Source organism: Notothenia coriiceps, unplaced genomic scaffold (assembly GCF_000735185.1).
Source record: "Notothenia coriiceps isolate Sejong01 unplaced genomic scaffold, NC01 NC01_scaffold00001460, whole genome shotgun sequence".
Lineage (NCBI taxonomy): Eukaryota > Metazoa > Chordata > Actinopteri > Perciformes > Nototheniidae > Notothenia > Notothenia coriiceps.
In genome coordinates this window covers 357,774-370,998 of record NW_011334161.1, presented here as the reverse complement: position 1 = coordinate 370,998, position 13,225 = coordinate 357,774, and the positions used below count along the sequence as shown (strand labels likewise).

Below are 13,225 nucleotides of genomic sequence, written 5' to 3'. Positions count from 1 at the left end.
TTGTGTTCATAAGTGATTTGTAAACACAGTTACTTGTTTGTAAAGGAATTCTTACCTTCTTGTGTTGTCCGCAATTGTAAAACTACTTCTAAAATATCGTAATGTCCAACACCCTATGTTCCGCTTGTTATGTTACCTCATCATTCCGAGCTAACCCGTTTTTTAGGTTAGACTTCCTAAAGGTTATAATTAGTATATAAAACTTTTTTCAGAGTTATACTATCGCGAACGGATACTTTACTTATAATAGCATATCAACGGTAAGTAAAGTAAGTATGAAATTAGAAAAACTTGCAGGTTTCGGTGACTCGGGTATAATAAGACTGACCAGAAGGAAGGTATACGATCATAGAGGATGAGTGCTCGGAAGGTAACTTAGGATTCCCTTACCAGCACATATCGCTGAAATAGTCCCCTTCTAATACACATTACACAAAAGGTTGACAACAATTGACACAAGGAAGGTTCTTTAAGTGTGATGTAAACACAGGTAGTTTGTTGACTTATATTACTGAATAATGATTAATCTTTCGTACAAAATTCAACCGTTTATGTACGGGAAAAATGAGTATAATGTGAAATAGAACTTTAAATTTTAAAGAGTGGTACAGCCGGAAATGAGACACGATGTCGTGTGTCGCCCGATTCCCTAAATGACGTCGAGGTTTCGAAGTGAGAAGGATTTTGGTGAAAGACACTACGTTCGGGTCCTAAACCTTTTTTTCTTTTTTTTATCTCTTCGACAATTCTGGCGTCTATTCGTTCCGAAATTTCGGTATTTCGTTACATAATAATTGTCGTGTTTACATGTGATTTGTGTGAACATTTTATGAGTTTTCGTCTCGTCTACAATCTTAATGCGGTCGTCTCCCTCGTCCCACCAGTCCACTCTACGACTCTTGGACGAGTCTCACGTACCAAGTTGGAACCCTCGGGTGTAGTGCGCGAGAACCGTTGCCTGTCGACAACTGGACTCAGAGCGTTACAGTGGAGAGAGAAGTCGGAGTAGGTGAGCACGACGACGAAGGCCTTGAAATGGCTCCACTTTGTAATCGGGACAAGAGGACAACTCCTAACATGTTTATCTTATCCAATTGATAACTGTCCCCCCTTTTCGGTTTCTTTGGTGTGAAGTGTGTAACCGTCTGAATGTCGTAGGAGTCATCTAAGAGAACATCTAATTTGGAAGTGACGTCGATCGATGTCCAGAACACTCAGCCCTTAAGTAAGAACGCCAGAAGAGTGAGAACCTTTATGTTCGTGTAAAGAGGTTTTGTAAGTTGGTGTGTCTTTCTATAACTTCTCGATCATGCAGGTTTGGCTTCCTTCAAAAGGAAGTTGCCGCAGCATAAATGCCTACGGAAGTGTCGAACCCGCCCCAACGTAAAGAAAACGAGGTTCTAAGGGTGGAGTAAAGCGTCGAGGAACTGGACGAGGTTCCTGTCACAAAAAGTATTTACAAGAGTATTGGAGAGTGGTAGTGAATATGATGTCGTGTGATTACTGTTACGTTTTCTTTATGTTGGACCGGAGGCTCGAAGCCTAGACGAGAACGGAGGGAAGTATGCTGACAAGTCGAAGTAGGTCTGCCACCGCGTCCAGAAACTACCCAACGACGGTACAAGAGCGACGGTACAAGAAGAAGTACCGGAGGTCCCTCTCGACCACAGGACCCGAGAAAGAAAGTCGAGGGACGGTAGTACGTCGTAGTCACTACCGAAAGAATCGGAAAAGGAGCGTAAGACGGAACCGGTGAGGACGTGACGAAGAGGTGAAGTCGAGACTTCGACCCCTACACACCGTCGGAGTATGGTCGAAGAAAGAACACTACAATAGTCACCGATCAACAAGTAACTATCAAGTTGGTTTCGTAAAGTAATTTGTTACGTGCGTATCTGCCGTTGTAAAAATATTACTTGATGTTTAGTAACAGTTAAAGCGGTCTGCACACTCCCGTCTGATCGACGTGTGCAGCCGTTGTAGTCGTCCGAGTTACGAGTCCGTCAACGCAGGAGGAAAAGTAAAAACGAGGGTCTCGTCTAGACTCGAGAAGTGAAGTCGGCTCCGTCCAACAACGCATAGAGTTGTACCCGTTTACAAGAGGAATTCGAGAAGTAACCTACGCTTCTTCAGTGAGGTTCGACTCGTACCCGCAGCGACATCTTACTAGTCTAAGGGTCTAATGTTTCTATGCGTTTCATTACTACCGGTTAATCGTTATTTGCCATAAGGGGGAAAAGTGGATTTATCACGTTACCTGTCTAAATTGCGCAAAGACTCGGAGTCGGCGGACCGGACAACGGACCGAGTCGACTGGTAGTGAGGTAAGTCCAGAGGGAGGAGAAGAGAAGTTCGCTCTCCGCGCTAAGGATCGACGCTCAGACGGCGCAGTTCTCTCGGACGTCCCACTCAAGTACCAGGTAGACGTCCAAGGATTAACGCCTGACGAGCGTAGAGCGAGCGCAGAGAGTATCCCGGCCGCTATCAAATGCGAGGTACAGACGGAATTGACCAACTTTGAGTTCAACCCGAGAAATTAGAAGGGAGGAGTACGAGTTCTCTGGGGATCTACCTTTAGTCCTTCCTGAAATTTTTCTTACGGAGATCGCCCTTGAACTTTGAGTTACTTTTACTACGTCTTTTTTCGAAACCCTGTTAACTCCTACAATGGAGACGAGAGCGAGCTCCCGTTGACTTAGGAGTGAGAAAAGAACGCGGTCGACGAACGCCGGAAAGAGGATTGAGTACTACGAAAAACGAGGCGGAGGCGTTAAACGAGTCACTCCAGTCGTAGAGTGAGACCATACCTCTCGTACTCTAAGTGAACACCGTGGACTTTATCCATACTATACGGTAACATCTGGGTGGAATTATACTATAAGTTGGGACTTCTAAGCAGGGAGAAGTGTACCATACGGGTCTACTGGTCACTCGAAGTGAGTATCCTTAGAGCGTCAAACTTCTCGAGTCACGAGTTCTGCGACCGGATAGGAAGACTCGTCGAGAGGTCGAGTGTGACTCTGAGGGAGTATGAAGACAAGGTGAGTCTGTCCTGATTCTGTAACTCTATTGTCAACATAGTAAGTGCGATAGTGTGTTGAAGTTGAAAATTTCGTGGACACTGTAACAACTCATCTGGCGGTAAAAGTGAACTTTGGTCCAAAATTACTTTTTTTACGTACTACATGAAACGTTCAAAGAAACGAAGAACAGTTCTCGCCGTCGTCCGTCCGTAATCTAGAGAGGTGTAGCGTGGTCTCTGACAAGTTAGAGTAAGCCCCGTCGGGACACAAACCGCAGAGGTCTCTCCTGGTTATCGTAAGTGACGAAGTTTGCCGGAGGAGTCCGTGGACGTCATGCGACTCGGGTCTAAAAAGGAACTTTCTATTGTTCCGATAGGTTGACTACGAATTCACAGAGAATAACAATCTCTGTACAATGGACCGAACATTCGTGTATTTTATTTCCTCCAATTCACTACACTTTGGTGTACGGTGTGTCCTCGGTACCGAATAGTTTGCCTCTGTAACGTTAGTTTATATATGTTCTGTCGTATGTGTGTATATTCTGTTCTCGCTGAGCCGGGTATGCAGTGATCATCCGAAAGGTTGTAATTGTTTGTAACACTTTACTAAAACTTATACAATCCGTAAATGATGAAGGTACACATTTAATCTAAAAGATCGCGTCATACTTATGTGACAACGATCGTATAAATACTGTATCTACTGATTCTGAAATCTTCCTATCTCGTGTTCTCATCATGAACCTCCAACTAGACTCACACATGGTGGTGACCGGGAGGTCAAGAGGCGAAAACCTACGTAGTCCAAGCATGATATCGTAGAGAGTGGAGCTCGGTGAGGGCTCTCTACTCAGGAGACTGTACTGGCACATCCGACTGCGCTCTTAAATCTCTTGACGCCGTGAGCGCGGAACTGAAATCTGGCAGTTTCACTGTAAAAGTTTCTGGTACAAAGGTCGTACGCAGATGGACTACGACAGACCGGCACTCCGTCAGTAGATGTCATGTAAGGCTAGTGTCTGATCGTGATGCCGTACGCCGATCGTCTATGAAGTGTACGGACTAATTGATCTATATACTTTTATGTTAGATAACCTATAAGGATATATGTGTGTACCTGTTTTAACTTATACGGTTATGCATTAATTAATGCTAAAACGGCTAAAGTATGAAATGAAGGAGAAGGTCATAGAAGTAAGAAATACGACAGTCTTCATCACTCTACTTACGTTATAAATAAGGTGTATTGTTCCGATGTTTATCTTGTATCAGGAGCAAGAGTCACGATCAGATACTCTTTTGTAGGTAGATTATCTCCATCGGTCTATACAGTAATTTAAAAACTTAATATTACAATATAGTTCTCCATCTTGAATAGTTTTTGTTATCAGCTAACTAATAAAATAACCTTTTGCACAATTACAAATTGTGGTTTAACTTGGTACTTGAGAGATCAGATCTTCGAACCAGGAGTCTACCTCTATCTAGTATATATTCTAGTAGACTCCTAAACAGTTGTAGTACACTTGTGCACATGAGGACATAAGTATAGTAGTAACTTTAGAAGGTTTCAAGTCGTACCAGAGAAGGTGTATTTCTTTAAATCATTATGTTGTGAAAAGTCTGTTGTTTTATGCAAATGTTTCGTACACGCAAGTTTTGACCTATGGTGAAAACAAGTCTTTCATTTCCAACCCTTGCTTTAATAATAATAATAATAATAATAATAATAATCCTTATATTTATTATAGCGCTTTTTTAATGACTCTCAAAGCGCTCCTTACAAATACACATTACACATACATACATGTAATGATCATGTACTGTGGACAATACCCACAGGAGCAAATTCAGATGAAGTGTCTTGCCCAAGGACACAACGGCTTTACAGACGCAGCGGCAGCGGGTTTCGCCCCCTTGATCTGATAATCAATGCACAGCGCACTGCGCCACACCGCCCATCTTCACACCTCGAAGACATCAAGGCGCTTTACAAGAACACATTGATATCATACATGTACTGTGGACAATACCTTCAGGAGCAAATTCGGGTGAAGTGTCTTGCCCAAGGACACAACGGCCTGACGCAGTGGCGGGTTTCGAACTGGAGTTCCCCAACACCCCCCTTGATCTGATTATCAGACGCACAGCCCACTGCGCCACTCCGCCCCGCCCCATATTGTAAGAACTAGACCATTTATGGCCAATAAAGGGGCTGCAACTAAGTAATGGAGTCCCAACACAATGTACAGGATAAGAAAGCAGAACTATTTTTGGTTTGTCCTGGCAGGAATGTGGTTTTTTCCGACCCTCTGCTAATTATTTTAGTTTGCTTATTTAATTGTAATTTGTTTGTATTTTTAGATAGGGCTTATATTATTAGCGATTATTTCCCTTATTGAGTAATTTGCTGATCTCCTCAATTGATTGAGGATTGCTTAGTTTGTAAACTGTCACAGTTTGTCACAGTTCAAAAGAAGTTGTCCATCATCTGTTAGACGTCACAGCTTATTCTGACAAATTGGGGATTATCCAACCTAGCCCAGTTTTTCTTGGTATTTCCCACCTTTTCAGGAGTTTCTCCAGGGTAAACCCCTGATGATAATCTTGGAATTGTCTGTGTTTACATGCAGACCAGTTCTACTTAAATGCATCATTAGTTTCTATCTCTGTTAGTGGGGAGATGGCTTCTTCATGATGGTCTCCCTCCCACGATTTATCCCCTGAAACGGGACGTGGCGAACACCTGTTTCTCTCCCTCTTCCACATACCATCTTCTCTCCACATGCCATCCATATCTTTTCAACTACATTTTGATTGATTGATCTGGTAGAAAATGAAAAAACATGCACTGTACTCACAGAGGAGCACAGGGAGGAACATTCCTGCCTTTCAGAGTGTTACCTGTCAGAGATCAGTGCCGTGTGCAGGACAGGTCGAGCTCACTGTGCGAACGCTGCTCTGGCCTGTTTCGACACGAACATCTGCACAACTCACACTGGAATGAGGGGAGAACAAAACCTTTGTAGATGCAGACTTTGCTCAGTTTTTTTCTTTTGCTTTGGGAAACCTGGAAAGTACAGGCGCTCATAATCCTGTTTACGTCATTTTACCTGGTGGTGACTTTAGGCGGAGTCTGTTGTGTTATTGTTCAACCTTAGATACCGTCTCCAGTTACAGAATAACAATCCATGCAAATGTGAGGGCAGTCATCACGTTTCCTCATGATCTGCTACCAGGGTGCAACATGATCCCTTTCTGTAACACTTCATGCTTTACCTGTCACTCAAAAATGATGTGGGTTTTTTGGCTGGTGAATAAACCAAATGTACCAAATGCCCCTTGCATATTTGTGTCGCTATTTAGATGGTGAAAGTAGATTTTTGCAATTGATGACTATCTTAATTTTCCATTATTCTAGCAGTTTTCTTTTCAATCAATCTTTTTATTTCTAAGAACATTTAATTGGATCAAATGTGTTTTTAAATTGCAAACTTTGTGTGAACATCAGAGATATGTTATTCATTTAATCAGATATCATTCATGGTATGAAACAAAACAAACCATAAATACTAACTAACATGAACTCAATTAATGTAGGCAGTGCTTTATTAATTAAAAAAATTATAAATTAATCAATTGTAAAGATAGCTACGGTAATTGATAAGCCAACCGCAACAACAGAATATTACATTACATGTCATTTGTTAGAAGCTTTTATCCAAAGCAACTTGCATACATTCAGTACTGTGGGCAATCAGGAGCAATTTGGGGTGAAGGGTCTTGCCCAGGGACACAACGACATGCTGACTGCAGTGGGACTCAAACTACCCCCTGATTCCAAGTTCAGCGCACTAACCACTGAGCCACCGCCTCTCACTGTACCCATGTACATAATGTCTTACAGTTCCTTGAACTATATAAACCCTGGGACCTGATGGATTTATTGTTGACAGAGTAAATCTGCAACAATTAGGAGATGAATTAATAATTTGATTTAAATAAAGCTAGCAAAGTAACAGGAATTTTTTAACAATTGATAAAGAGTTATGACACCTTATTATATGAAGAAAATTATCTGAATTTGAAAACCTAATTTTGGGCTCTGGGAAGATTTAATGGAGATATTTCAAAATGTTTTGAGATTTTAAAGACCTTAGAAGAAATAATATTTTCAGCTGTAGTTTAGAGTCAGACCAACTTGATCTTCAATGTCTCGTCAGGTTGGCAACAGAAAAGTCTCCTGCCATCGAACATTTGATCGCTGCCCTTTCCAATGTTTAGGTGTGGGTGCCAGTGTCTGTGAGAAACATTGCTACTCTTGTCTGTTTATTCAAGTGAAAACTTATGTCCACTATGTTTTAAACAGGCCTTTGGCAATGCTAAGACAGCAGAGAATAACAACTCCAGTCGCTTTGGGAAGTTCATCCAGCTCAACTATCTGGAGAGCGGTGTCATCAGAGGGTACGTCTTCATGTTTTACATTTATCTCACTGAGCTTCAGTAGTGAATCACACAGCACAGTTGATTTATTTATCAATATTTTACTTCCTATGTCATAATGGTACAGTGTTGGCAACCACAGCAAGGCTTCGAAGGCTTTGTTGACATTCTCTTCTTGTGCGTCTCTTGCAGGGCAGTTATCGAGAAGTACCTTCTAGAAAAGTGCCGTCTGGTGTCCAGAGATCAAAGAGAGAGGTATATTTGATTTACATTGTATTTTTTAACCTCACTTAGATTACCACCAAATTGTACCTGCACTTTGAACCTTCTAACATAAAGCAGACAACATTAAAAACTTTTGTGTTCAGTGAAATGTTGTGTCAATAACATAGCATGGGTGTATTTGTGCTGCGTGACCTCTGACCCGCAGGAACTACCACGTGTTTTATTACCTGCTGGTGGGCGCGTCGAAAGAAGAGAAAGAGGAGTTTCGTCTGTTAGAGCCGCAGGATTATCTCTACCTCAAGCAGGTACCTTTGATCCAAACACTTTACAGCAGCAGAGACAGGATGTGTCTTTAATTGTTATGAAACGCATGTAAACTGCTGGTAGATGTTTTATAGAAACAATCCCACAATATCTAGAAACTTCTCAGCAGTAACGTCATAGTGTGTCAAAGTCCTGCCTCTGCTTTGGATTAACAGACACTCACATAACTGTCCAACGTCACATTAAACAGAATTATAGAGCAACTGCTTTCACTCACAATCATTTTATTATGTTGAGAATTTAACTCCATGTTTACATTAAAGAACTCAAACTCAACTCATTTGGAAAAAACTAAAAATGTTGCTTTTAAAACTTATTTACAGGTTTGAATAGCAACTTTAAAATGCATTATAGGCAAGTTCATTTATTTATTGAAACCATAAAAAAAAAAAGTTTGAGCATAGGAGATAATAAAACCAGAAATATCAACAGGAAAATAAATTATTTTCGATACAGAAAATCAAACACAAAAAAAGAAAAAGAGATGATTCTGTTATTCGTGTTTCTACATTATCGATTTTATGTTGACATTAACATTAGATTAACATTGTTTATTTGTGGTTATGCTTAACATTTACCCCGTGTTTCTATCCGTATCCCATATGATTGTCCCTCAGGATGATCTCCATTTGGATGATAAGGAGAAACTTAGGCAAGAGTACAAGAGGCTCCATCAGGCTATGGAGATGGTTGGCTTCCTGAGCTCCACCAAGAAACAGTGAGTATGATTTCATAATGAACGACACAACTGGTATGCTGCAGGCCTTAATCAAAAGTGCTTAGGAATAATAAGGTTTAATATCTAGATTAAAACATTGCAATTGTTGAGGTTTCCTCAGTAGTCGTCACACTGCTGAGCTGCCTAATGACTATCAATCAATCAATCAATCAATCAATCAATCAATCAATCAATCAAGGGGAAATGGGAGAGACCTCAGGGAGAGCAACAGAGGAGGGATCCCTCTCCCAGGACGGACAGACGTGCAGTAGATGCCGTTTGTAAATCGAAAAGATAATACATTTACAACATAGGTAGACCAAATGTTTGGAAATCTTGTGTCTATAGTAAGAAGATGAATCCACGAGGATGTCAACAATCCTGTGGGAGCCATCAGGGAAGTAGTATGGTGAGAGTCAGGCAGGACCGCAGAGACAGGTTCAGCCACGACTCGAAGTCCAGGACTCAGATCAGGACTCAGGATCAGCCACAACTCAGGATCCCGGCATAGATAGAAACCAAAAAGAAATGTGTGGGAAGCTGGGTTATTCGGAACATGAGAGTACGCAGGTACAGACAGAGAGAAGGAAGAAGTAAGATGTCCCCCGACAGTCTAAGCCTATAGCAGCAAAACTAGGGGCTGAATCTAATCAGCCCTAACTATAAGCTTTATCAAAAAGGAAGGTCTTAAGCGCACTCTTAAAAACGGATAGGGTGTCTGCCACCCGAACACAAACTGGAAGCTGATTCCACAAAAGTGGAGCTTGATAAGAAAAGGCTCTGGCTCCCATTGACTAAAAGCCGCTTCCCCTTTTTATTTTTTTATTTTGCCTTTATTTATACAGGTGTAAAATCTCATTGAGACACAAGGTCTCATTTTCAAGAGAGACCTGTTCAGTGGTAACACTACCACACAAAGTTACAGACAGACAGGACACTAAACACAGAGGCAACACTAAAATACAACATCGTAAAAAAGTAGTCAATCAATCTTCTGATCGAAGACACAGCAGCACATGCCTGGGGCTTTAGCCTGTCTGAGAAACATATATCATTACAATAAAGGCTTCTCACTGGGAAGAGAGAGCCACGAATTACAGAAATATTTGAAAGACAAATATTTGCTGTATGAGGTCCAACAACACTCAGTCTCTCAGTCAGTGTTTACAGGGAGTTAGCTCTACCAATCTAATCATGATGTAGTCATGTGGATCAGTTTGTTCTTTGACTTGTAGAGTTTCCACACGGCGTGCTGGTGTCAGGAACAGGTCAGAGCTTGTCAAGCAGGAGAAAAATGCAGCAAGTATTTCAGAAAGTGCCTGATGGCCTCGGGACACGGCGTACACATGAAAGCATGGCAGCACAGTTTGAAATGTGTTCAGGTGCATCCTCCTCGTGAATAACAATCTAACATCTAACAGAGCAATGTGCAGTGAGAAACATAACATATATAAAGTCAGAAACTACAGACAAAGTACAATTGTAATTAAAGTGACTTATACAAAATGAAGGGCTTCATGAATTCCTTAGCAAACACCTCCAGTGAAGTGACATACATGTAGATACAGTGGAGACTTCCTTACGCTAAGTTAAGTCCATAAAATTAACTTTAAATATTCTGTAAAGGCACATTTTCTTTACTTTTACTGCAAGTCAATCTAACTCACTGTCTCTCAACATGCATGTTGTTACCCTAAGGAGGCATGTAATGTCTATCAAGAATGTCTAACAATGTTGCTCTTAAATAAAGGACACACTGTAACTTCCTGTAACGAAGCAGAAGCTCACCTGTTTGATCTGCAGGACTTATGAATGGACAGACTGAAACCTGAACCGTCCATTACTACCACTTAACTGTTTGTTTTCTCTCTGCTCTGAACGTATCCATCGTCACTTTCTCTCTCTCTCTCGCACACTAGATCACAAGCACTTAACTACTCTTATAAAATATGCAGCAAACTGTCAACACCTTACAAATCTAGGATTGAAATGTCCCATGTTTGAAATGCAAATACACAGGAAAACATCAATGTAAACACGAAATAACAGCGGCACAAAACAACTGTATTTAAGAGCTTTAAATAATATCTCAAGTGAGGCTTTCAGGGTCGAGGTATACTGTATATTAAAAAGGATATTGTGACTCAAAATGCACAGCAAGTCAAATCCAGTGTGTGCATTTTAGGCAGAAATAAACCATCTGTTTGTGTGTCTGTTTTTCTTCTGTGCAGTATTTTTTCCATCCTCTCTGCCATCCTGCACCTGGGAAATGTGACGTATTCGCAGTCAGAGGACGCAGAAGTCCTGGAGGTCGGACCGGCAGACGTTTTGTCCACACTGTCCGACCTGCTCAAAGTACTGAAGTGAAACGGTTGATTTTGTATTCTGTGTGCTAAATCATCATCTGGATTGATTATGGAAAAAAAAAATAACGTATTGTAATTATTTGACTAATATTTTAATTGCTGTATGAGTTACGACATGGTTACGATACAGGAGGAATTGATAATTTTTGCATCTCATTCTCATGGATATATTTAAAATGATCATATTGGGATTTTTTTATTTTATAAGAGGATCTGTACCAAAGATTTTTTTATTAAGTCCGTATTTCTGTAGTCCATATTGCAATTTTTATAATAATTGCAGACCCAATGTTTCCAGTGCTCTAACACTTTGGATGAAATCACTGTCACATCATTATATTTGCACTCTGTGTATAGAATCAGAAACAGGTTTATTGCCAGGTAGATTCGCACATACTAGGAATTTGACTTGATGTTATTGTGCATACATAAAATATAAAAAACAAGAAATCTAATATAAAACAGAAAATATTTTACACCGTAATAAAATACAGTTAAATAGCAATAAAATAAAGTAGTAATTTACATGGAAATAGAATGCTACGAATAAATCTTTGCATATAAACCATGAAAAACTTCATTCATAGCATTCTATTTCCATTTCCATTTTCCAGAGCAACTCCCACAGATTAAATGTGTCATCGCTATGCCTAAAATTAGTCCTGTATTGTTATTTCTGTAAACATGTTTCAACCTGTTCTGTTGATCAAGTACAGTCATAAGACGTGATTTAATTTGGTATGCATATTGTGTAACAGTGTAGTGGAACCCTCTGTATATATTTCTCTCTCCAGGTGAAAAAGGAGCTTCTGGTGAAGACTTTGACCAAGAAGAGAGAAGTGACGGCCACGGAGAGCGTAGATTCACCGTACACACTCCAAGAGGTACAGAGTTAAGAATGAACTATAAACTAGGGGATGATATGTTTGATTTTGGTCTTTCGTTGAGTTAAAGCAGTCCTTTGCTTTGTGTGCAACATTAGGCCTACAAAGTGCGGGACTCCATGGCGAAGTCTTTATACGGCGCTCTGTTTGACTGGATCGTCCTCCACATCAACCACGCAATGCTCAACCGACGAGACATGGAGGAGTCCGTCTCTGTAAGTAATACAGCCAAAAACTACAATACTGAAAAATGTAGGCAGCTGACATTTTTGTGAAATGGGAGAGGGTTAAACGCTTTTTAGTGATCCTCCTAACCTGCCTATTGGAACATTTATTTCATATATTCAAATATAAAAAAAGTATCATCAATTGTTGTCTTTGTTGTCACTAAAATTGGGAAATAAATGCAGTAAAAGCACGATATATAAAGTTTTGAAGCACATTCCTTTACAACATTGAAAAAGTAATCATAAAATGTTTGTGTACTCGTGTACCTGATGTCAAAGTGGCTTTATTCATGAAAAATGCATACATTGGTTAAGCAGTGTGCAGTAGCATTAGCAGTCTCACACGCAGACCTACTGTAGTAATTCATTACACTGTCTTGTTTCTAGTATGCATGTTGGTTCTGAATTGTCTTGTTTTCAGTGTTTGTCGATCGGTGTCCTGGATATGTTTGGATTTGAGAACCTCAAGACAAACAGCTTTGAGCAACTGTGCATCAACTACACTAATGAGAGACTGCAGTGTTACATCAACCAGCACATCTTCACGCTCAAGCAGGTATGTGTTATTTTATTCTTTCAAGATATTCAAGAGTGGTTAGTATTCATTCTTTTTTTGGACCTGCAGGGGCTAATTTATTGGATAACCTAATGCCTTCATAGCCTCTGCAGTGAGTCACCAATGAGCCTGTGAAAGTCTTAAAATATTTACATTGTCTTACAGACAGGTATACTAATGGTTTTGCTGGTTATTTTGTTTTAATCCAGTTGGCATTAAGGAGTCTTAAAGGTCCCATGTCATGCTTTTCCGGTTATTACCCGCCCCCTGTGTGTTATGTAGCTTGTTCTGCATGTAAACGGTCTGCAGAGTCACAAACCCTCAAAGTACACCCTGTAGCGAGTAAAACTCTAACACAGAAAAGACCTGTCTATGCTGACCCAGAACGCCTCGTTGGAGGTTTTTCTTTTTCCTTTTTTTTCATCCCATTTGACCAATCCGTGGAGCTCTTCACACA

General features: G+C 40.5%; 1 protein-coding gene across 1 annotated transcript in view; it reads left to right on the top strand.

The window, feature by feature from the left end:
* LOC104961415 (unconventional myosin-IXb-like) overlaps positions 1–12,987 on the top strand; it is an 18,495-nt gene extending 5,508 nt beyond the window's left edge. Inside the window, exons 3-11 of the mRNA XM_010789721.1 lie at positions 7,395–7,489; positions 7,661–7,723; positions 7,899–7,998; positions 8,635–8,735; positions 10,967–11,090; positions 11,896–11,985; positions 12,084–12,200; positions 12,634–12,806; positions 12,978–12,987. Of these exons, the coding sequence (XP_010788023.1) occupies positions 7,395–7,489; positions 7,661–7,723; positions 7,899–7,998; positions 8,635–8,735; positions 10,967–11,090; positions 11,896–11,985; positions 12,084–12,200; positions 12,634–12,806; positions 12,978–12,987 (873 nt within the window). The remainder of the gene's footprint in view (positions 1–7,394; positions 7,490–7,660; positions 7,724–7,898; positions 7,999–8,634; positions 8,736–10,966; positions 11,091–11,895; positions 11,986–12,083; positions 12,201–12,633; positions 12,807–12,977) is intronic.
* The last annotated feature ends 238 nt before the right edge of the window (positions 12,988–13,225 follow it).